This window comes from Monopterus albus, unplaced genomic scaffold (assembly GCF_001952655.1).
Source record: "Monopterus albus unplaced genomic scaffold, M_albus_1.0 scaffold27.1, whole genome shotgun sequence".
In the NCBI taxonomy this organism is placed as follows: domain Eukaryota; kingdom Metazoa; phylum Chordata; class Actinopteri; order Synbranchiformes; family Synbranchidae; genus Monopterus; species Monopterus albus.
Window position 1 is genome coordinate 1,424,249 of NW_018127907.1, and position 22,090 is coordinate 1,446,338.

Below are 22,090 nucleotides of genomic sequence, written 5' to 3' on the forward strand. Positions count from 1 at the left end.
TTGTCCAGTTCAACAGGGCAGCTCACCATATGTATTTTTAACAGTTTTTGAACAATGGGGATCTAGGGTACAGGGGAATAACATACTCTCTGTCAAGCAAAAGTTCCTATATCTATCCGGCTTATCCTGGGCAGCCATCACTGAGCAAGACAGTTCAACACTGCTATGTTGAATCCACCCTGCTGAAGTTCCTTTGAGCAAACCCCTGACCAACATACATATTCATCATGCATACAGTTTAGTGCAGTGGTGTAGAGTTTAACAATTGCTTCACTGTTTTCCATTTCAGGACAGAAGTTTGTACAGGCAGCCCCGACGTCCCCGGCGACCCTATCTGATGGAGAGCACAGGAAGTCTACCGTCCAGCCCCTACCATCTCCCTGATGATGAGGCCTACGAGACCACGCAGGAGTACGCCTCATCACGGGAACCCATCCGTAGCCGGCGTCGCTCACGACGCAACCGCCTCAACGGACACATCTCCCAGCGGTGCCTACGGGACTACAGCTCACAGAGCTTCAGCCAGTCAGAGGAGGAAGAGGAGGAGGAAGAGGATGCTCATGGGGAGAGCACACCTTTCCTTAGTATGCAGAACATGAATGTGGACCCGCCCTTAACCATCCCGGGTTTCCGTTTGTCATCTGGTACAGACACACGGACTCACCGCGGGCTGAGTCGGCCGGGAACGCGCAGCAATGGGCAGAGCCGTGGCTCCCAGTCACAGCGCTCCAAGGCTGACAATATGCCCCTTTAAGACTTAACCCACCCCCAACACCCACCTATACACCCCTGCCACACCCACCCCCACCCACAGTGCTTCACACAACCTGTGGACTAGAGACCTGCACCTAGGAGAAATACTTTTATTTTGTATAACAGACAGATATTCTAAACAAATGAAATATTTATTTTCATTTCAGCAAAAATTGTCTACTAGCTAACAGCAAAGACTTTTTTTTATAACGGGGGGAAATATTTATATGTAAAGTTTTTTGGTTTACAGCATTATGAGAAATGAAAAAATACGAGAATTATGTGCCAATTTTTTCACGAGTTAGATAAATAGAATAATATTGTGGTGCCTTTTGCTGTATGCTGAAGTTGGAGGTCCCATTGAGTTTTTGTAGCCTTTCTTATAAAGACTCCTCATTTTTATAGAGACCAACCCTCTTCCTTCCTTTTGCTTTGTTTTTTTCTCTCTCTGATTTGGGATCTTCCTCTTTGAACTGTGATCTGATTATGTCATCATGCAATATTGATTCCTCCTGTGTAAAAGGTGTCTGTTTACATGAGTATGATCCATGTGATTCGCTTGTTTCACAGGGACATTTAGCCACTGAGACAACCAGATGTGTAGGGTAGTTTTCTCTGATGATGTTTGGGTGAATCTTTCCAGATGAACACATGTCGGTCATTTATGTCCTTGTTCGCAACCTGTCAGTCATGTGTTGTTATTTCTGTGAAAACAAGAGTGTTAGGGAGTTGTTTGGGGAAAAGTGACTCCAGATTCCTGTGTAGTTGTTCAGGGTGCTGCCATGGCATTGATGGTGGTTGCAGTGTGTGTGTAGGTGTGTGTGTGTGCATGCCTGTGTGTACCTCATGAAGCCTCATTTGGTTGGCACCTTCATTCACCTTGGAGGTTGTGGTTTCTTGTTTGACTGACATGCTCCTCACACCAATTCTCACGCTGCCAGAAGCTCCATTGCACTGTAAGAACCCCTCCCCCCTCTGTAAGCAGTCATTGGCCAGGGAGCTGCCAATCCAAACCGAACCTAACAATCCAGTTGTAATCCAGCCTGACTCTGGCCTCCTGTGGACTGCCCAGCCCGCCCGTTTCCTATGCCAGCAGCTTAGAGCCGCACTGTGTCTCAGGACTTCCTCATCACATCACAGCCAAAAGACTCAAAGAAGAGAGAGCATGTCATCTCAGTCACAGTTCAGTCCGCAGGCCAGATCCACACCCCCTCACTCTCCTTCCATCAGGCGTTGTGTTGCCTCATGGACATGGCGAAGGGAGTGTGGGTAAATGCTCGTGGAATCAGAGGGGAGATTCAGTTGTTTTTATTTCCTTCTTATTTCAGACGGTGGGCATGTGTGTAGCTGTGCGTGGGTCACAATGATGATGAAAAACCAATGTTGTGTGGAGACCACATCTGTTTGCCCTGACGCAGGGGTGCAGCTAGGAATTCTGAGCCCCCTGAGAGGAGGATATCACTCTGGGTCCCCTCCTTATCTTTTGTTAACTGGAATGAGGCCACTCCAGCTGTGGGCCTCTAGAATCGCCACCACTTTTCACACCATTAGCAATCGTGCTGCTCTGATGGGGAAAATAGCCTGTGTGTCACTGCGTGCAGGTTCACACTGCTAGAGAGCAAGTATCTGAGTTTGATTCTACTCTTTTTTTTTTTTTTTTTTTAGCTCACAGCCAAACTGTGATATATGATAATTCTGATTATTGCATCCTTGTTTTGCATTTCTATATCTTTATTGATTGAACTTCTTTTGCCTGGTCATATTAACTGAACGATCTATGTCTACCTGTTTGCCTCCTCCACCTCACATCACCCCTCACCTTCATGTTTTTCTCACCCCTTTACTGACCTTCAGAAACAACTAGTGGATGAATTTAGGCCCCATCTCTGGACAAGTGTGCATTTCAGCATACTAATAGTAGGCTGATCATGTGGGTTTTAGAGACCCTTTCAAGCTCACTGAGGGAAATTATACTCTGTCCCTAATAGAGTTATGATCTGTAGAGTTTATTTATTTATGTTTTGTTTTCTTGTTTCACACAGGAGATGCATGGTTCACTGATAAGGAAATTATTTTAAAAATGACAAAGAGCCCCACAGATTGGGGGGAATCGTAATAGAAATATATTAAAACATTATTTGGGTCCATGGCCCAAAGGTCTGGCTAGTTTTGTCTTACTATCACTGTAATCAATCTGGGATTTACAATGTGGAAATACTGCAAGCGAGGGTAGTGTGCTTGTAGAGCTAGTTGAATTGTTAACAGACCCCCACCCTCTTTCTCCTCACCCTGCACTCTCCTTTTCCCAATTACATACACAAACACATTTCACACATACATACCGACATCGTACATAATGAAGCACACACTGAGACATGCACGCACAAACACATGTTTGTGTTTGTCAAGCAGTTTGCCTTTTACCTACCCACCCTCTTGCCCCCTCCTCCATCCTCTTATCTCACCCCTAACCCCCCCTGCATGTCCTAGTGGTACTGGTAGTTGGGTGCATGGAAAAAGCAGCAAGCAAATCGTTTTTCCATTCGGTGAAAAAATAAAAAATGTGTCTTCATTTTAACATTCAGCAATAAATCCCCTTCTCTTCATGTCCATCATTCTTGGAATATGCTAGATGATTTTTTGCAAGTTTTATCAAAAACATACTACTTGTAAAAGAAGAGAAATCCAAAACCACCCCTTCATATGGAAAATAAAACTTTATTCCTACCATTTTGAAACAGTCCTGTTATCTTTGTAATGAACTTAAAAAACCCTGTTGTTTCTTCTTTTGATTCACAGATGACTGGAATCTGTTATTGCTTTTTTGCGCTAAAATCAAGATGAACTACTGCTACTGAAAGAGCCCACTAGAGGGCAGAATCATATCCATTATTTGGATGATAGTGACATCTCTGTGTTCACTACTGAACAAAATTTATTTTATACATAGCAGATTACATCCAATATTTCACATTAGTACTAAATATTTCTAGGAAAATGATTCAGTGTGATTGTATGATCATGTGTTTTTACTCAGTGTCAAATAAAGGTTTGTTATAGTGTAGGATAACTCCATTCAGATAGATTGTTGTCATGGCAGACAATGTGACATTTTAGCAGAAAAAGCACAGGTGTGATCAATAATATAGATTATGGCTGTATTACATTTAATTTTGCCACCTTTAGGGGGGATTCTGTTATTGTCACTGACATTGTTGTCACTGACACAAACAGCACGGTAACGAGACAAGGAATGGAACGTGAATACAAGACATTTACAGAGGGACGTATGGGAGTGTGAAATGTGGTCTGTGTGTAAAGGTGTGTTGTGTGAGTATGTTCAACTCTATACAGTCTATGTATTACCAGACTCAATGTAGTCTGGTAATAGGTTTTAAAAAGGGTCAGGGAGGGGGGAGTAAAGAAAGAAGAAAAGAAGTTACAGAGAAAAATAAAATAAAATAAGGAAGATGTTGGTTTACACCAGCAAATGATTAATAAAACAGGGAAGGGACTGGTAATACACACACCCTGAACCACCACCACCAGGGAAAGATGAAATGGGCCACTTTATTAGGTACACCTGTTCTATTGCATGCAATTCAGTGCAACACTTCCAACTTAACATATGTGTTTGGGTAGGCCATAAAGGCAAGGGATGGCATCCCTGGGGTATATTCTGTAGTATAGTCGCTGGTCAATAACTCCCTCCTTTTCCATCTTCTGTAAACAGTCTATAACCTTCTTCTTGTAGCCACTAGCAGGGTTCCTCTTCAGTGCTTCATAGGTGGTGGTGTCACTGAGGAGGTCAGAAACTCTGGTCTGATAGTCAGCTGAGTTTAGGACTACCATACATCTGCCTTCAGACAAAGCCCTTATATGGCTTGTTTATCAGAGAAGTTAAAAAGGATCTTTCACAACCATAGTATCCCAGTCAACTTTAAGCCAGGGAACACCCTGTGGCAAAGACTGGTCCACCCGAAGGATAAAACACCCAGACATAAACAGAGTGATGTGGTGTTGTTAGGTATTTTTAGTCAGATAGATATTGGATAGATACTTTATGTATTAGAAATGTTTAGTGGAGATAGGATGTCTAGTTAGACTGTTAAATGCTTAGTCATGCTTATGAGTTTCTACAGGGTACATCTGGTCAAGGATAACTAGAGAGAAGAGTTGATGACTGTCAGCAGACAGGATGTTTAATATTATTATTATGACGTGTAGAACTGTAGCCTTAGCCATAATATGTTCTTATGTTTAAGTCACGACATGTTTCTAGAGGTCGTGTGAGAATGTTTTTAGCTACACACCACTTAATCAACAGACACACACACACAGATTTACTTCATGTTTTGACTACTGCTATGACCAGCTGCAAAGCTGGCACCAGAGACGTCGCGGTTGACGTTTCTCTGTAGTATGGGGCTAGCCCAACCGAAGAGATATAATGTTGGGTTCGGGGTTTTTCATCTTCCAGCTGCCTGCGTGCAGTTTGGGGGTGCAAGATGCCTGAGCGTGTAATGTTAATTTTTACCTGTGTTCATGGAATAAATCAGCACTGTTTTGTGTGTCCTTGGACGGCCTCGTCTCTCAGAGTCAGTATGGTAAAAAGTATCGGGTACAACAGTGTATGCAATTAAGTGTAGCCAGGAGTGTAACGACTTGTACATTGGTGAAACTAAGCAGCCGCTTCACAAACACATGACCCAATGCAAGAGGGCCAGCTCCAGTGGACCAGAGTCAGCAGTCCACCTCCACCTGAAGGACAAAGGACATTCTTTTGAGGACAATGAAGTCCAGATCCTCTCCATAGAATATCACTGGTTTGAGAGAGGAGTCAAGGAAGCTATTTTTGTCCAAATAGAACACCCCTCACTAAATAGGGGTGGTGGACTAAGATACAACTTGTCATCCATCTACAACTCTGTTTTGAGATCTTTGCCCAAACATGTCCACCAGGACAATAGGCATCGGCCCACAGGTGAGGGTTCAAAGACAGGTAACAGCGCTCACTGATACCGGGCTATAACAACTCAGTCGTTAAGGGACATTGTTGGCCTTCAAAGGACTGAAACACCACGGAGGGGGATAAATATCTCCGACTCAGCGCCAGTCAGGCAGAACTGATGAAGCCTGTTGGATGAGAGGTGAAATGTCTTCGATCTAGAAATCTAGTCCAGTTGATTTTTTCTAAGTTTTTTGAGCTTGCAGAGGATGTTGTAAACAGTTCTGGCTTTTGTATAATCTCACTGCAAATAAAGCAGTAAAACAACAACAAAAAAATAATAATAATTATACCTTGCACCTTTTTAGACCATTGAGAGACTTGACCACTGGTCTCACCTTTTCGCACATGCACTACACAAAGGTCAGGTGTAGTTGTGGCTACCTGATGAATGCATGGCCTGGGGCTTCACACCAATAAAATAAAAGTTAAAAACATTCCTTTACTTGTGTGGCTCACACTTATTTGTAGCTTCAGTGGTTAACTACACAAAACCCCCAGAAAAGGATCTTAAGTACTCAAATCACTATGCAAATATGAATGTAGTTTAACTACCAGCAAGTTACTGCAAAATGTACAATTATATGTAGTTCACTACCTCCGACACCATAAACCAGGTATGCTGCACACAAGGGCACACGCGCACACACACACACAAATACAAATACTGGGAGTGTTCATTTTATAATTATAAGGTTTTAATAACAGCAACAGTTTCAAACATCTATGACATTTGAACAACTTGTGCTAACATATTTGTGTGATTAACCTAACTCTTAAACAAATGTTAACTTTTTGGGAGTTGGTCACTTAGTGTATGACTTCAGCAAGTTCATTGTTCACACGGGAAAAAATAGCCTTAAGTAAAGGTCCTCTTACTATTTTTTCCCCAGAGCCCTAAACCTCTTTCAACAGCTTCAAAGTGAAAAGCTATAACTGGACCTCGAGTTAATGTTATTCTGTCAATTCATGTCTTTTTCCAGGCATATATGACTGTTAGGTATTTTTAGTCAGATAGATATTGGATAGATACTTTATGTATTAGAAATGTTAGTGGAGATAGGATGTCTAGTTAGATTGTTAAATGCTTAGGCCTGCTTATGAGTATGTCTCTATCAGTTTTGCACATCAAGAGACTAAAATTTTTGCCCATTCCTCCTTGCAAAACCGCTCGAGCTCAGTGAGGTTGGATGGAGAGCGTTTGTGAACAGCAGGTGTCAGTTCTTTCCACAGATTCTCGATTGGATTCAGGTCTGGACTTTGACTTGGCCATTCTAACACCTGGATATGTTTATTTGTGAACCATTCCATTGTAGATTTTGCTTTATGTTTTGGATCATTGTCTTGTTGGAAGACAAATCTCCGTCCCAGTCTCAGGTCTGTTGCAGACTCCATCAGGTTTCCTTCCAGAATGGTCCTGTATGTGGCTCCATCCATCTTCCCATCAATTCTAACCATCTTCCCTGTCCCTGCTGAAAAAAAGCAGGCCAAAACCATGATGCTGCCACCACCATGTTTGACAGGGGGGATGGTGTGTTCAGGGTGATGAGCCGTGTTGCTTTTACGCCAAACATAACGTTTTGCAGTGTTGCCAAAAAGTTCGATTTTGGTTTCATCTGACCAGAGCACCGTCTTCCACATGTTTGGTGTGTCTCCCAGGTGGCTCTTGGCAAACTTTAAACTACACTTTTTATGGATATCTTTAAGAAATGACTTTCTTCTTGCCACTCTTCCATAAAGGCCAGAGTGTGGCAGTATACGACTGATTGTTGTCCTATGGACAGAGTCTCCCACCTCAGCTGTAGATCTCTGCAGTTCATCCAGAGTGATCATGGGCCTCTTGGCTGCATCTCTGATCAGTCTTCTCCTTGGATGAGCTGAAAGTTTAGAGGGACGGCCAGGTCTTGGTAGATTTGCAGTGGTCTGATACTCCTTCCATTTCAATATTATCGCTTGCACAGTGCTCCTTGGGATGTTTAAAGCTTGGGAAATCTTTTTGTATCCAAATCCGGCTTTAAACTTCTCCACAACAGTATCTCGGACCTGCCTGGTGTGTTCCTTGTTCTTCATGATGCTCTCTGCGCTTTAAACGGACCTCTGAGACTATCACAGTGCAGGTGCATTTATACGGAGACTTGATTACACACAGGTGGATTCTATTTATCATCATTAGTCATTTAGGTCAACATTGGATCATTCAGAGATCCTCACTGAACTTCTGGAGAGAGTTTGCTGCACTGAAAGTAAAGGGGCTGAATAATTTTGCACGCCCAATTTTTCAGTTTTTTATTTGTTAAAAAAGTTTGAAATATCCAATAAATTTCGTTCCACTTCATGATTGTGTCCCACTTGTTGTTGATTCTTCACAAAAAATTACAGTTTTATATCTTTATGTTTGAAGCCTGAAATGTGGCAAAAGGTCGCAAAGTTCAAGGGGGCCGAATACTTTCACAAGGCACTGTAGAGATGAAAGTATTTTGATTGCAGAAAAATCTGTAGTGATTGGTGAATAATCAATTATCAGTTGTGTACCGCACTCAAGAACTGACCCTACATGACCCTTATGCCCATCCAAAGTGACCCAGATGATTGAAAATACATTTAGCACTACTGCCGGTGTTACCTTTCTGGTGGTGCAGAGTGAACTGAAACTGCTTCCACCACAGTTACATCTTCAATTGGAGGACGTGGCCAAATCCCACGATGGTTTTCACTGTTACCAAAAATGTTGTCACAGTTTCAGTTTCAGTAGCAGTTTCCCTACAGGTATTTCCCACTCAAGTCATTCCTTACATTTCTTGTTTGAGCTGTTTGCCTGGAGGCAACAAGGCTCTGAAAGGATAATCCTTTTTAAGAGGGAGGACCTGCCACTTTAACAGGTTGATCCATGTTTGAAAGACAAAGGATAGTCACTACACATGTGGTGTGCAAGTTTCACTGAACATGGCAGATCCATAACTTGACATTATACAGCAACATGTTTGAAGAGAAGAGTAAATGACTAGGCTTATGCATGTACTGCACAAGTGGCATGACTATCAACATTAAGAGTTAATGATGAAGTTTATTAGTTTATGCAAACCTTTACTTGCATCACTCTCTTCGCTCATCAGGGTGTCTAGTAATTAAGTGTCTGTTCTGGGTGGAGCCTATGAAAACATACCTAAGTGTTCTGTAAGTTTTTTTCATTGTTCACTTCTCTATGCTCTACAGCTATCTCCTCAGTCATTAGGCAAAAGGAGTGACCATCTTGACTGGGCACCGGAGTGAGCGACTCTCTGGATTACATCTTTGACTCTTCTTTTCTTTGTTTCACTTGGAAGTAAGCCATAAATGGTGCATTATATTACTGACATAAGAGAGTCTTCACTTTAAACAGGTAAGTAAAACAAGCTGATTCATTTATATTTCTGCACTCCAAGAGAAAATGTTCTCATCCTGTCAAAGGACTATGTAATGATCTGTAGTAACTCTAATTAAACACAGTAAGAGTATTGTTATTAATATCACTGCTATTGTATAAAGCTCATTCTTGACCATGGGAACTGTAGTTGACAAAACAGTTTTACCTCGTGGTCTATTTAATAGCCGATCATGGGTTGTATAATCATATTACACAACCTTTCCAAGCAGATGGAGTTAGCCCAGTTCTAGATTTAGCCTACATGGTCCAAGTGTTAAAATCTGTCTGCTGATGAAGATCATATGATACAACCAAAAACTCCAGAACATCTGCTACAGTACATTTGGTGAGATTGTTTTGTCAACTTCCAAATTAAGCTTTATCCCCTCTCTTTGTTTTTTTTTTCACCCACACTTGACTTTTTTCTTTGTCTCTTCTGCCCCTGCTGTTCATGAACACACACTTTTTATAGTACAGTTAATGTAGACTGATACAAAAAAGCATTTCTTTTTACACAAATTTGAGCTTTGTCCCAGCTGACATATTGTTTGTGCATTTACAGCTGAATGGCACGGTGTTGCTGGCGTAAGATCTTGATCTGTTTGTGCACACCATGCATCTGCGTGTTCCTGCTGTTTGTCTACATCGCTGCCATGGCGTGTATCAACCTGATTCAAGTGGAGATGCAAAGTGGCCCAGAAGATGTTCATTTTGTGGCCCCAGGAATTTTGAATAACAAAAACTTTGCCCCGCTGCCTACATCTTTCTGGGCGCTACACCCATATGAGGACGCCTTCTGGAACCGTGTCCAGCTGGCTCACGACCGCTATTTCAACCCCATACTGCACCCCAAATACACCAAGAGGGCAATGAATAATAGTACCTTGTATGAGTCCCTGTTGAAGCAAAATTTCTCTGATGTGACTAACCTGACCAGCATCAGAAGAAACTTTGACAAGCTACCACAGCAGATGCAAGACTTTGTAAGGCACATGCAAAGGAGGGACTATCCAACTCTCCTCCGGCCAGATGGAGTATGTGGGGCTGGGGCAAAGGATGAGAAGGAGCCCACTCTGCTTCTCCTGGCCATCAAGACAACAGAGCTGAACTTTAAAAACCGGCAGGCCATTCGAAGGACCTGGGGCCAGGTGGGATGGGTGGCAGGCCGGAAGAGGAACAGCAACAGAGGTGAACAACGTGGAGGATATGTACGCAGGGTGTTCCTGTTGGGGAAAGAAAGCCATGAGGAGCCAAGTGTGGATTCATCTAAGCTGCTGCAGCTGGAGAATGACCATTATGGAGACATTCTGCAGTGGAACTTCACGGACACTTTCTTCAACCTCACCTTGAAGGATGTGCTCTTCTGGAGCTGGTTCTCAGACTTCTGTGGCCAGACTCGCTTCATCTTTAAGGGAGATGATGACATCTTTGTGAACACCCCAAACATGGTAACATATCTCCAGCACCAGCTGATGAAGCCAAGAGCACACAAGACAATGAAAGACTTCATGGTTGGAGATGTCATACGTGAAGCAATGCCCAACCGAGTCAGCGACTCCAAGTACTTCATCCCAGATGCCTTTTACAGGGGCTTATATCCTGCATATGCAGGTGGGGGAGGGGTGGTGTACTCGGGCCTTTTGGCCAAACGCCTGCACAGTGTGTCCAAAGGGGTTCACCTGTTCCCTATTGATGATGTCTACGTGGGGATGTGTATGATGCGACTCAAAATCACCCCCGTCCACCACCCTGGTTTCTTCACATTTGACTTACCTCAAAAGGATGCGGAGCAGCTGTGTTCATACCACAACATCCTGCTGGTCCACAGACGAAGCCCCGACCAGCTAGTAAAACTGTGGGCCGAGCTGAGCAAGACACAGATGCAGTGCTGGGATATGCCTTTGAGGGATGCACAAGAGAAGGGAGACAAACCCTAAGACCATGCCTGGAGATATATGGCATTACAAGATAAGATAAGACAATCCTTTGCTGTCATTGTAACACCTACAATGAAATTTGTGATCTCCAGTCAGTACAGCAATAAAAAAAAAACATAGCATATGAAATAAGACCATATAAAAAAACTTAACCACTAGAATAACAAAATAAACAACAGACCGCTCACACACACAGGCATATTATATTTTAGCAGCACTGAGTGTGGTAACTGCTGTTGGGTAAAAACTATCATTGAATTTAGTGATCTTTGATTTGATTACTCTGAACCGTCTACCTGACGGCAGCAGTTCAAAGAGTGAACGTCCTGGGTGTGAAGTGTCCTTAATGATGTTCTGTGCTTTTTTGAGGCTGCGGGAACTGTGTAGTTCTTCCAGAGTGAGGAGAGGGCAGCCGATGATCTCCGGAGCCGTATTAATGACCCTCTGGAGCATTTCCTCTGAGCCACTGTGCTGCTGCTGTACCATACACATATTCAGTATGTAAGGATGCTGTCAATGGAGGATAGATAGAAGGACACCAGCAGTCTCTGGGAGATGTTGTTCTTCCTAAGCACTAGTAGGAAGTACAGTCTCTGCTGGGCCTTTTTAAGCAGTTTAAAGGCAATCACGCCCCAGGTCAGATCCTCCTTAATATGATCTCCCAAAAGCGGAAGGCCGGCACCCTCTCCACACAGTCCCCGCTGATATACAGTGGAAAGATGTCATTACAATCTCTATGAAGTGGTGACGCTGTATTAACTAGTATTTGTATTATTTTTACTTCATGGATCCTTGTTCTTGGTTTACTGATACTGCATTTAACATTTCAACCTTTTTTTTCTTGGCTAGCTAGAGTGGAAGGAACCGGTTTTATTAGACCACTAAATCAATCAATCAATCGATCAAAACTGCCCTGTTTTTTTTTTTTTCAATTTGCACACTACAAGTACATACAGTGTTGTGAAATGCTGACCTGTGGAAGATAAAAAGCTCATGAACCAAAAGCAGCAGCTGCTCCAGGATTTATTTACACTAACCACTGACAAAACTCTGGGGGTCAGTCAAACAGCCCAAACAATATTATACATTTTCAAGAACAGGTGATACAAATTACATGTACCTTGAAGAGCCTATCATAATATTGTCATGTCAACTGTTGACTGCCATTCATTGTATTGTGAAAACAGAATGCAGAGTGACTAGAGATTGTCCAGTGATCATTTTGTCAGTCACTACTTTTTTAAGTTTGTTTTTCATATAAATCTAAACATGCAAATATGCTTCCAATATGTTAACTGTTTTTGGTAATAGACATCTATGCAATGTATTTTCTTAACTCACCAAGGTTCAATTTTGGTAGTTTATTGTCATGTGGGACAGAAATGAATGAGAAAAAGAGAGAACAATTAAAAGCACTACAGAATACAACAGAAATTGGCCAGTAGTAATGTAAAATGTACATAACTTGGAAGAAAAGCAACACTATGGAACTGGTGCTGAAAAGCAGGTACCAAGGCTACAAGTGACAAGTTTGAGAATACTACTAAAATTCTTTTTAGCATGTACTGTACCTAGAGTTTGGCCAACTGATCTGATTCATAGAAAAATACAGTATATATGAGTATTATCTGCATAGCAATGTAAATTTATGCCGTTTCCTGATGATATTACCTAAAAGGAGCATGTGAAGAGAGCTGGACCTAACACAGAGCCCTGTGGAACACCATGACTAGCTTTAGTGTACATAGAAGATTCATCATTAACATGAACAAATTGGAATTTTTCTTTTAAATGAGATTTGAACCAACTTAGTGTGGTTCCTTTAATACCAATAACATGTTCAAGTCTCTGTAATAAGATGCTGTGATTAATGGTGTCAAAAGCAGCAATGAGATCTAAGAAGACAAGTATAGAAATGAGTCCTTTATCTGAGGCTAGGAGAAGATCATTGGTGAGATTAACCAATGCAGTTTCTGTACTATGATGGACTCTAAATCCTGACTGAAAATCCTCAAATCAGTTGTGCAAGTGGTCACATAACTGCTTTACAACAGCTTTTTCAAGGATTTTAGAAATAAACAGGAGATTGGATATTGGTCTATAGCCAGAACACCTGGGTCAAGAGTAGGCTTTTTAGTAGAGGTTTAATTACAGCAAAAAGCCTGTGGAACATAGCCTGTTAATAGAGAGAGAGTAATCAAATGAAATATGGACGTGTTGATTAGGGGCAAAAACATCTTTGAGCAGCCGGGTTGGGATGGGGTCTAAGAGACATGTTGATGATTTATGTGAAGCAAGTCAGAGAGATCTATGGGAGAGAGGCAGTCCAAGTATAAATGAGGTCTTACAAATGTTTCTAAAGCCACTGGACTTGATGGCACATCTGTGAGCTGTATGATTTGATTATTTTTCTCTAATACTTAATACTTAATAAGCTCATGAAGTCATTATTACTGAGATCTAAGGGATTATGCTCAACAGCACTGTGGCTCTTTGTCAGCCTGGCTACAGTGCTGAAAAGAAACCTGGGGTTGTTCTTATTTTCCTCCATCAGTGATGAATAATATGCAGTTCTGGCACTACACACGGCTTTTTTAAAAATATGTCATTAAACAATCGTTCCAGGGTAGGAAAAACTCTTCTGACTTAGTGGAGCGCCACCTCCTTTCCAGTTTTCGTGGTGCCTGCTTTAGGGAGCGGAGCTGCGAGCTGTACCATGGGGCTAGCCTCTTCTGTTCCACTGCCTTCTTTTTCAGAGGGATCTTCCAAGATTTTTCAATGCTGCTGACAAAGCCAAGCCATTGGAGCTATAGCAGCAGCACTGATCTGGAAATGCAATCAACACCATCAGCACTACAAGTGGTGTTTTTCCATCAGTAGGAGTCAGCCCGCCTTAATCAATCCAAGCGAGCACATGTTGGCCTCCATTTCCATCTGTTCCTAGCAGCAGGGGGTGGTCATGCTGACTCAGGCTCAGCTGGCCCCATTTCTGCCCAGGGCTGAGTGGGGTCAAGATCCGCCTTCAACAGAGCCAGCTCAGAAAACGGAGTCTCTCACTTGGTCTTCTGATGAGGTTTTAAAATAATGTCTACCACAAAACCCTCCATGTTGCAAGCTAATAAGCACCACACTGATACCATGAGTCACATGTGGCTCTCAGCGGTTTGTGCTGCCCCCACAACATAAGTGGAAACACAACCGCGCTGACATTGGAGTAGCTTAGCATGGCCCTGCCAGTCATGACTGGGCTCAGTGAGGCTGACCTGTCCTGAAAGAAAAACATCAAAATGTTACATCTGTACTCAGTTAAAACGCCGTCCATCATAGGGCCACTAACATAGGAAAGGTGTTATCTTCTCACCAAGCCCTGCACTGCTCTCACAATCCTGTACAGTGAATAAACAAGACCAGATATTATTTTATGTAACATCAACAACAATACATTTTTGCAGTGATGTAATTTTCATGAGTGGCAAAATCTATCATCCCATTTGAGAAAATAATGCACTGCTTTATGTTAATCGCTCCATTTCAATACACAGTCAATATACAAACATGTTGGAGTGGTAACAGGCCTTCACCGAGAAACCGAGCAAACAGTCGATCTTATAGAATTTCAAGCCGACAATCCATTGGATTCTTAATCAGTTTCAGTTGAGTGTGAATATCAAAGATTTTTTACATCAGTTTCACAAGCAAGACTTATTTCTGTTCAAGTTCACTCAGTCTGCAGCCATGTAACGTCTCCAACAGGGTGTCAGAGGAGACCTGCACTGCTTCAAATCCTCATCACACCAGTCAGCGGTCACAGCAGCACAGAACTGCCACATGATGTTCACAGCTCCCACGCTCAGCTGTCCGGGTCCTCAGTGTTGCCGCTAGGAACCATTTTCTGTCCTTCCTTCTTTGTCTTCATCTCCTTCCTCACTGTCCTCCTCCTCCTCACTTTCACCACACTGGTAGTTGCAGCGGTTGGTGTTCACAAAGAGGTCGCTCTCGTCGTCTTCAGAGTCACTAGCTTCCTCTGCCTCGTCTTTCTCTTCCTTTTCCTGCTGTTTCTTTGTCTCCGTGAATCCCTCTGGCCTGTAGGAAGTGAGGACAACAGCACAGCACACTCATTACATTTGACACAACACTGTTGGTTGAGTGATGCGTTTAGACACATCTTTGAGTGTGCGCCCACTCACCAGAGCTGTTGCTTCTGCAGGTACTGAATGTGATCTTTGTAGAGAATGGAGCTGATCTCTGCCTTCACTTTCTCTCCTTCCTCAATAGGATCCACAATCACATAATCACCTTAAGGATCAGAAAACAAACAGTTTAATTTAATAACTACCTAAAAATAAAGGTAAGCAGGTCACACCCTTCACTGTGAGTATGAATGTTGACTTTCTGACTAACAGGCTGGAGTTAAAACCTGAGACACTGATGACGTTCAAAGCCTCGCTGGTTCAGGAACTGGTTTGATTAATGAACGAATACACACACACACACCTATATATACCGCAACAGATCTGTTCACACTTTGTGGGTTAGTGTTGGCGATTTGTTGGTTTGTGTGTGACATAGAGGTGCATTTTGTTATACTGCAATTTATTTTGATGGAACCTGTAAGAAAGAAAAAGCTTTCCCCCGTGTGGGAACACTTTGTACACCCCTGTCTCATCTGTACCCTGCGAAAGAGTTTGTGTCTGTGTGCACATGAAGACTCGAGAAAGGAACCTTTTTGTGAACCATTTGGCTGGAAGGCTTCAGGTCTTCAAGAAGCTTCATCTCGCCATCACTAGCTGCTAGTATTAATGAATGAATTATGAATTAGTGAATTATGCTCATTATTTTCTACCTATAATTCTTGTTTTATTAATAAAAATACTTCTTCAATGAATATTTTCAGTAGCAACAACACTGAACTGTAATAGCAGACCTTTAAATCATCACAAAGCACTTTAAAATAGGGTGTACACGCATGATACTCTAGATGTGGGTTTGACTGCTGAACGTGCAAAATTCTGGTTCACTGTGTAATATTTGTAATATTCCTGTTTTACTAGGTTTATCTCTCAAACCAGTTTTATTGGTCTTATTAGTTGTTACTGCTGAATCTATGAACTTATGCTACGCTCTACATTTTCAACACTGCAGACCAGTTTAAAATTGAGTCAAGTTTCCTGCAGGTATAAATATTATGGCAGTTTGTGTAAGTACTATAATTGTGAAAAACATATTGTTGGAGAATACATCAGTAGTCCATTTAAAAGATATCAGACTGATGATATTTTTGTATAGGTCATCTGTCTGGAGTATACCCCACCTTTCGCTCACTGTCAGTTGGGAATGGCTCCAGCCCCTACACTCTGAAGGATAAGGGGATATAGATAATGGCTCAATTCTGAAATGAAACAGTGACTACTCTAAAGTTCACATAGTTTGTGATTAATATTCCACACTTACATGGCATTTCTCTGTGACAACTGGTTTCCTATTCTCAATCCTGAGCTACAGTATGTTGCAGCTATAGCATGTTGAAGTGTTTTCTGCAGCAAATGAAACTGCCCCACCTTGTGAGAAGCCTAAGTATAGCACGTTTCCCTAAATCAATACCTTACCTCTCTTGATCCAGATGTTCTTGCGGAACTTAGTAGGCATGCTCACCAGGAAGGTCTCACCCTGAGCCGTGACCGTTTCATGAAGGTTGTTACCACGGCTACTGATAACCTATTTATGCACAAGTAGGAGTAAGGAGTAATTTGTTGGTGTTTACTGTGTGTGATTCTTTACTATCCACAAATTGGAAAACACTGCAGTTCATGTCTAGCTCACCTTCACAATCTGCTGGTTTTCCGTGGGTATAACAAAGTCCCCGAGAACCTCCTTGACAACGTGTTTGCGTTTAGTGGCCTGCGACATTATAAGTGGTGAGTTTCAGTTTCTTTCGCCAGCTGAGGAAAAAAGAGAATGGATGGTCAAAGTGCTGAGAGATGGGTAGATGATTCTAAAGCTTGTTTCACTCCAGCAAAAGTCAAAGTTTTGATACCGTTTCCAGACCTTGTAACAAATTAAAAAAAAAAAACCATGTGACTGATGATGTCTGCAGCTTCACACTGGTGCTTCACTGACCACAGTTAAGAGTTTGTATAGTTTTTCAGCTGAAGACAAACATCAAAAGTATGAGAACATTTCCACCCAGTACCAAGTAGCAACGTTATAAAAGTAAAATCACCATTTAATCACAATCACATCACACTACGAGTTATGTCAAATGATACATAGCAACCATAAGCTCTTTCTTTCCCACTGCAATCAGACTCCTAAACAGCTGACTCGGGAACTACCTCATGTAATTCCAACAGTACCGTTTACATACTCAGTTTGCACATGCACAAATTCACACTCACTGCTGACTATATGCACACACAGCTCCCATGTAGCATACATTCTCTCTTCATTATATTGTGTTCTTGCTGTATTATGCTTCTTTCACTTGCGGATTTAAAGTGCCATAAATTTGTGTTACCTACTTATCTACTTTAAATTTCACTTGTATTATGTGACATTCATGTGGACGGCAAAGTAAGAATTGCATTGCACAGGGAAAGACGTTTCTTCACTGTGCATATGACAATAAACACTTTGACTTTGAAATTAAAACACACATCCACGAAGACTAGCTATGCTCGGGAAGCCCACACCAGTTAGCAACTTTGATAAAAATTTCTCAATGATAGCTAGTGAATGCTGGATAAATGACGTCGTGTCATGTTCCCTCGACTTACTTTGCTTAGTAAGACACACGTCAGAAAACACCTTCTTTCCTATTACAGTTAGCTTTATTAGATTTACTTTAGGTTAGCTAACGGAACATTAGCGTAGACTGAAGTTAGCGCTGACAAATCCCCACGCTCATAAATATTAGGCTGTTACATAACTACCTTGAAAAGATGCAAAATAATCGAATACTTCCGTAACGGAAAATGTTTTTTTCGCAGCTTGAAAATCACGTTAAAAAAACCACGGCGAGAGACTTTATTATTAAACCCGAACCACATGCGTTTGTGCTTTCTGAAAACGACAGTGATTTTTACACTTCCGGGGTCAAGTGTTCTCTCCTTTTCACAATAAAAATCGTTTATTTATTTATTTTTTTTTTTTTATTTGTGCAATAAAGGCCATATAGTGAGTTTCTTAGAAATAAAGTTATCATTTCAAATAAATACGTGTGTATTAGAATTTAACTTGTCGACTTACGCATGAATTGTTATTTATTGCCTGACAATATTAGTAACTCACAACTTTATAATACGTATAATAAAGGTTTTTGTTTCTTCATCTAGTTCTTCCGTGGCACCTTTGCATTGTGGGAAATAGAGTTTTCTTTTCGCTCAGTTTGAGCAATGTTCAAGATCACTAGTGTTCTATGGCGATCTTCTTGTCACATACTATTAAAAGTCACCACGGGTATAATAAAATGCTCGTGCTTTTATTGTTGCAGCTCATAAATTGTGGAATGGTTTACCTTTTAATGTTAGATCCTCTACAGACTTCACAACTTTTAAATCATTGGTTAAAACATATTTATTCACTTTGGCTTTTAATACTTAGTGCTGTCTGATGCTTCCTCCTTTTATCTGTTGATTCTGTGTACTTGGTGTTTTTTATGTTCCTATGTTGTTTTATTTTTCTGTTGATATTTCTTACTCTGGATTGGCATTGCCATGTAAAGTACTTTGGTCGACCAGACATTGTTTTTTAAAGTGCTATACAAATAAATTTTGATTGATTTTTTGATTGATTGATAAAATGTATCCTTTGGTGCCAGTTTTTAAGTTTAAGCTATTTTTGATTAAGCCAAATTAATTGCTATATAATCGTAAGTAGACTACAAAATATTCCAGCCACAATAATAACAGTGCACCAGTAGTGGAACAAGTAGCCTACTCAGATCCCATAGGCTACTTAAGTAAAAGTAACAATAGGTTAGTGTAAAAATACTGTTACAAGTAAAAGTCCTGCATGTTAAGTAAAAGTGCAAAAGTATTAGCATCAAAACATATTTACAGTACTCATTATGCAGAATAGCACATTTAACAACAAAGCATACAATATAATTTGTACAACTGACTTTCATTCCTCCTCTTTCCAGAGCAGACCTCCAAAAAATTCCTGTCTGACCTCATCTGTCAACCCACCGTTTTAACACCTTGGAGCTGTTAAGTGAAAAGACATTTACAATAAATATATGCTGAGAATGGGAATGTAGCATCAGGGAAGCTTTCTGTCAGATTAACTGACACTGTTTTGGTGCAAGCAAAGAACACAACCTATCAAGCTATAGATACAACTCAACGACTTGGAAAATTATAGCATGCCAGCACATAACACTAAATGAACATGGTAAACATTATATCTGCTAAACATTAGCATGTTAGGTTTGTCACTGTGAGCTTTAAGAAATATTTGTTCTACTCATGTGTATGGTAGAAACGTGTTCCCTACTTTGCATTATATTCTGCATTTGAAAAAGAAAAACTGAGCAGGCAGTCCACTTTTTGCTCTTTCAGCTGGATGAGTGACACTTTTGCACACTTATGAATGATGCAGTGCAAAATTTGTTAATCAGGATAAGAATCCCTTGATGTCTAAGACCTTTTTTGAGGGCACCCTGGCAAGACGGAAGCATTAAAGTTACAGACAAACTATGATAAACAAGCAGTATACAAACAATATCAATTCAAAACAATATTAGAAATGTAGGGTTGAACAGCAGAATGTTAAACTGCACAGCCTATCCTTACAGGTATCTAAACTGCAGTAGCATGCAGAGAGCCCACAGATAGATTAAAGCACAAGCTGCGGCACCCTGATGTTAGAAAGGATACAGTGGATTATGTAATATACTGTAGACGCTGAAAAATGACCTGAGGCTCCCACACACAAAGCCGTCATCTCAGACGTCGGCGACAGATCCATGAAGCTGAATGGTCTGTCACTTCTGGTATCTGTCTAATTAGGAATCCAAGACAAGTGATGGCTGCTGGTGGTGAAAATGATTCACTTTAAACTGAGGTAATGCTCAGAATTTATTAAGTGTGTGCAAACAAGTTTGAAGGAGGGTCTCAAGAGATTTGAATGTTACTACGGTGGCCTGTTAGCTTACAGCACATTGGACTGACAGATTGCGATTTTGAATGTAAACATGCAGAAAGTTGAACTCTGCAGCATTCAGAGCTGTGACGTCATCAGCGACATGGCTTTAGTCTTCGTGACGTCACCAGGTCTCGCGCTGCAGCTCACCTAAGAACTGCAGCTTCACAGGCAATCAGACCACTTCTGAACTTCAGTAGAGGTACCACGCTAGTGAGCAAGAGAGTTAATACTCGACAAACAAACGTTTAACAACATCTATTCAGTGAAATACTTCGTATTCACGTAAAAAGTGATTCTTCCAGTTAAAAAAATGGCAAGTTCTAGCGACAGACCCCAAAACTGTAGAAACTCAACAGGAATCTGTGCTGACTGTTGTGGATGTCTGATCACACCTCCCTGCTGACAGTGATCTACCCTGGAGGACTTTTTTTTTTTAAAAAAGCTTGTCCATATTAAAGCGCTGTGATTTTTTTTTTCACCTGTGTTTAGGCCAAAGTGCAGATGAAAACAATCACAGTGCTTTAATATGGACAAACTTTTAAATGACTGACATTTTATGTGTCCAAGAAATATTTTTAGTCAAGCAAGACCTGGAGCAGCTAAAGTCTCTGCATAGTGACTTTTTTGGTGCAGGTGAATCCACTACTGACCTTTGGTCTGGGACAGTTAAAGGTGGGATACCTGGTGGTGTTGCCATCTTATGGAATAGGAAATATGACCCACAGATTAAAGTGATAAGACCTGGCTGTTGGCAGACAGATTAAGTGCAGGGCATCTTGAACATACAGTATATACACCCTATGAGTGAGGAATGAGGATGAATCTCTTGTTTGGCATTTGTTATGTCACTTATCCAGGATAATGGATCTACTTGTGTGTATGTAGTTGGAGACTTGAAAGCTGATGTTGGTGACACTCATTCAGTGTTTGGAAACCATCTAATGCAGTTCTTGATATTAATACTATTTTGTTTATTTTGCTGGTTTACTGTTTTGCACATTGAGAGCCGATGTACCAGAGTCAAATTCCTCGTGTGCCCGTCACACCTGGCCAATAAAGCAGATTCTGATTCTGATTCTGTCATGTAACTTGGTAAAGAAAACAAATTAATCAAGGTGGCGCAGTGGCACAGAGGTTAGCACTGTTGCCTTACAGCCCCAGCCAACCCGGGGTCTTTCTGTGTGGAGTCTGCATGTTCTCCCTGTGTCTGCATGGGTTTTCTCCATGTCCTCCGGTTTCTCTCAAACTCCAAAGACATTCATCTTAGGTTGATTGGCGACTCTAAATTGGCCCCAAGTGTGAATGAGTGTGAGTGTTTGTGTATACCCTATTCAGAAATAGTGTAATATTATAATAATATTATGAGATAATATTATATTTGTCATGATTTGGTTCCGCTGCTTCCTGTCCGGATTTATTTTGACCTTACTTCCTGTTTTTGTTTCACCTTAGTTTCGGTCTTTTTACGTTCTTCATCACTCACGTTAGTTTCACCTGCTTCGTTATTGTTTGCACCTGTTTACACTTCTATATAGGCAGCATCCTCCCACCAGGACGCTGCCAGATTGTTCTAGACCCCAGGTCTGACTTTCCAGCATTTTCTTCAGTTTTGGTATTTTGTGTTTCTGATCCCGGACTGTTACCTTGGACTATTCTATTCTGCCTCGCCCACTTGTTACGGACTGCCACGGTGTATGATTATCGGACTTTCTCTTTTGGACTACAAATTTTGGATTCCCCTGGATGTATGTGTTTGCTGGCTCTGACCTGGGACTGATACCGACCGTGAGTTTTGTGTTTCACCTTGTCTTGTATGGTTTTGTTTAGTTTTAGTTCTCTTATTAA

General features: G+C 41.3%; 3 protein-coding genes across 6 annotated transcripts in view; 2 read left to right on the forward strand and 1 right to left on the reverse strand.

Annotated features, from left to right (window-relative positions):
- Positions 1–3,483, forward strand: part of nrg2b (neuregulin 2b) — a 50,164-nt gene extending 46,681 nt beyond the window's left edge. For all 3 annotated transcript variants that reach the window (XM_020595482.1, XM_020595483.1, XM_020595484.1), the window contains one exon: positions 290–3,483. In XM_020595482.1, the coding sequence (XP_020451138.1) occupies positions 290–754 (465 nt within the window). In that variant the 3' untranslated portion in view covers positions 755–3,483. The remainder of the gene's footprint in view (positions 1–289) is intronic.
- A 6,334-nt stretch (positions 3,484–9,817) lies between these two features.
- Positions 9,818–11,101, forward strand: LOC109957496 (N-acetyllactosaminide beta-1,3-N-acetylglucosaminyltransferase 2-like). Its single transcript, XM_020595403.1, has one exon. It carries the CDS (start codon positions 9,818–9,820, stop codon positions 11,099–11,101), a length of 1,284 nt encoding a protein of 427 aa, XP_020451059.1.
- Positions 11,102–14,499: 3,398 nt separating this feature from the next.
- On the reverse strand, positions 14,500–18,192 carry eif1ad (eukaryotic translation initiation factor 1A domain containing). Of its 2 annotated transcripts, none has more exons than XM_020595373.1 (5): positions 18,031–18,192; positions 16,922–17,040; positions 16,708–16,816; positions 15,289–15,397; positions 14,500–15,184 (listed from the first exon to the last, which is right to left on the reverse strand). In XM_020595373.1, exons 2-5 carry the CDS (start codon positions 17,006–17,008, stop codon positions 14,980–14,982), a joined length of 510 nt encoding a protein of 169 aa, XP_020451029.1. In that variant the 5' UTR covers positions 17,009–17,040; positions 18,031–18,192; the 3' UTR covers positions 14,500–14,979. The 2 variants fall into 2 exon arrangements, with proteins under 2 accessions (XP_020451029.1, XP_020451030.1); XM_020595374.1 differs by lacking the exon at positions 18,031–18,192 and adding an exon at positions 17,875–18,013.
- Between the last annotated feature and the right edge of the window lie 3,898 nt (positions 18,193–22,090).

Excerpts from the sequence above, each read along its gene's own strand:
- LOC109957496 (XM_020595403.1), top strand. The coding sequence starts at position 9,818 with ATGGCGTGTATCAACCTGATTCAAGTGGAGATGCAAAGTGGCCCAGAA.
- eif1ad (XM_020595373.1), bottom strand. The coding sequence starts at position 17,008 with ATGTCGCAGGCCACTAAACGCAAACACGTTGTCAAGGAGGTTCTCGGG. Across the intron at positions 16,817-16,921 it reads AAAACCAGCAGATTGTGAAG|GTTATCAGTAGCCGTGGTAA; the intron begins GTGAGCTAGACA and ends GTGCATAAATAG. Across the intron at positions 15,398-16,707 it reads GAACATCTGGATCAAGAGAG|GTGATTATGTGATTGTGGAT; the intron begins GTAAGGTATTGA and ends CTGATCCTTAAG.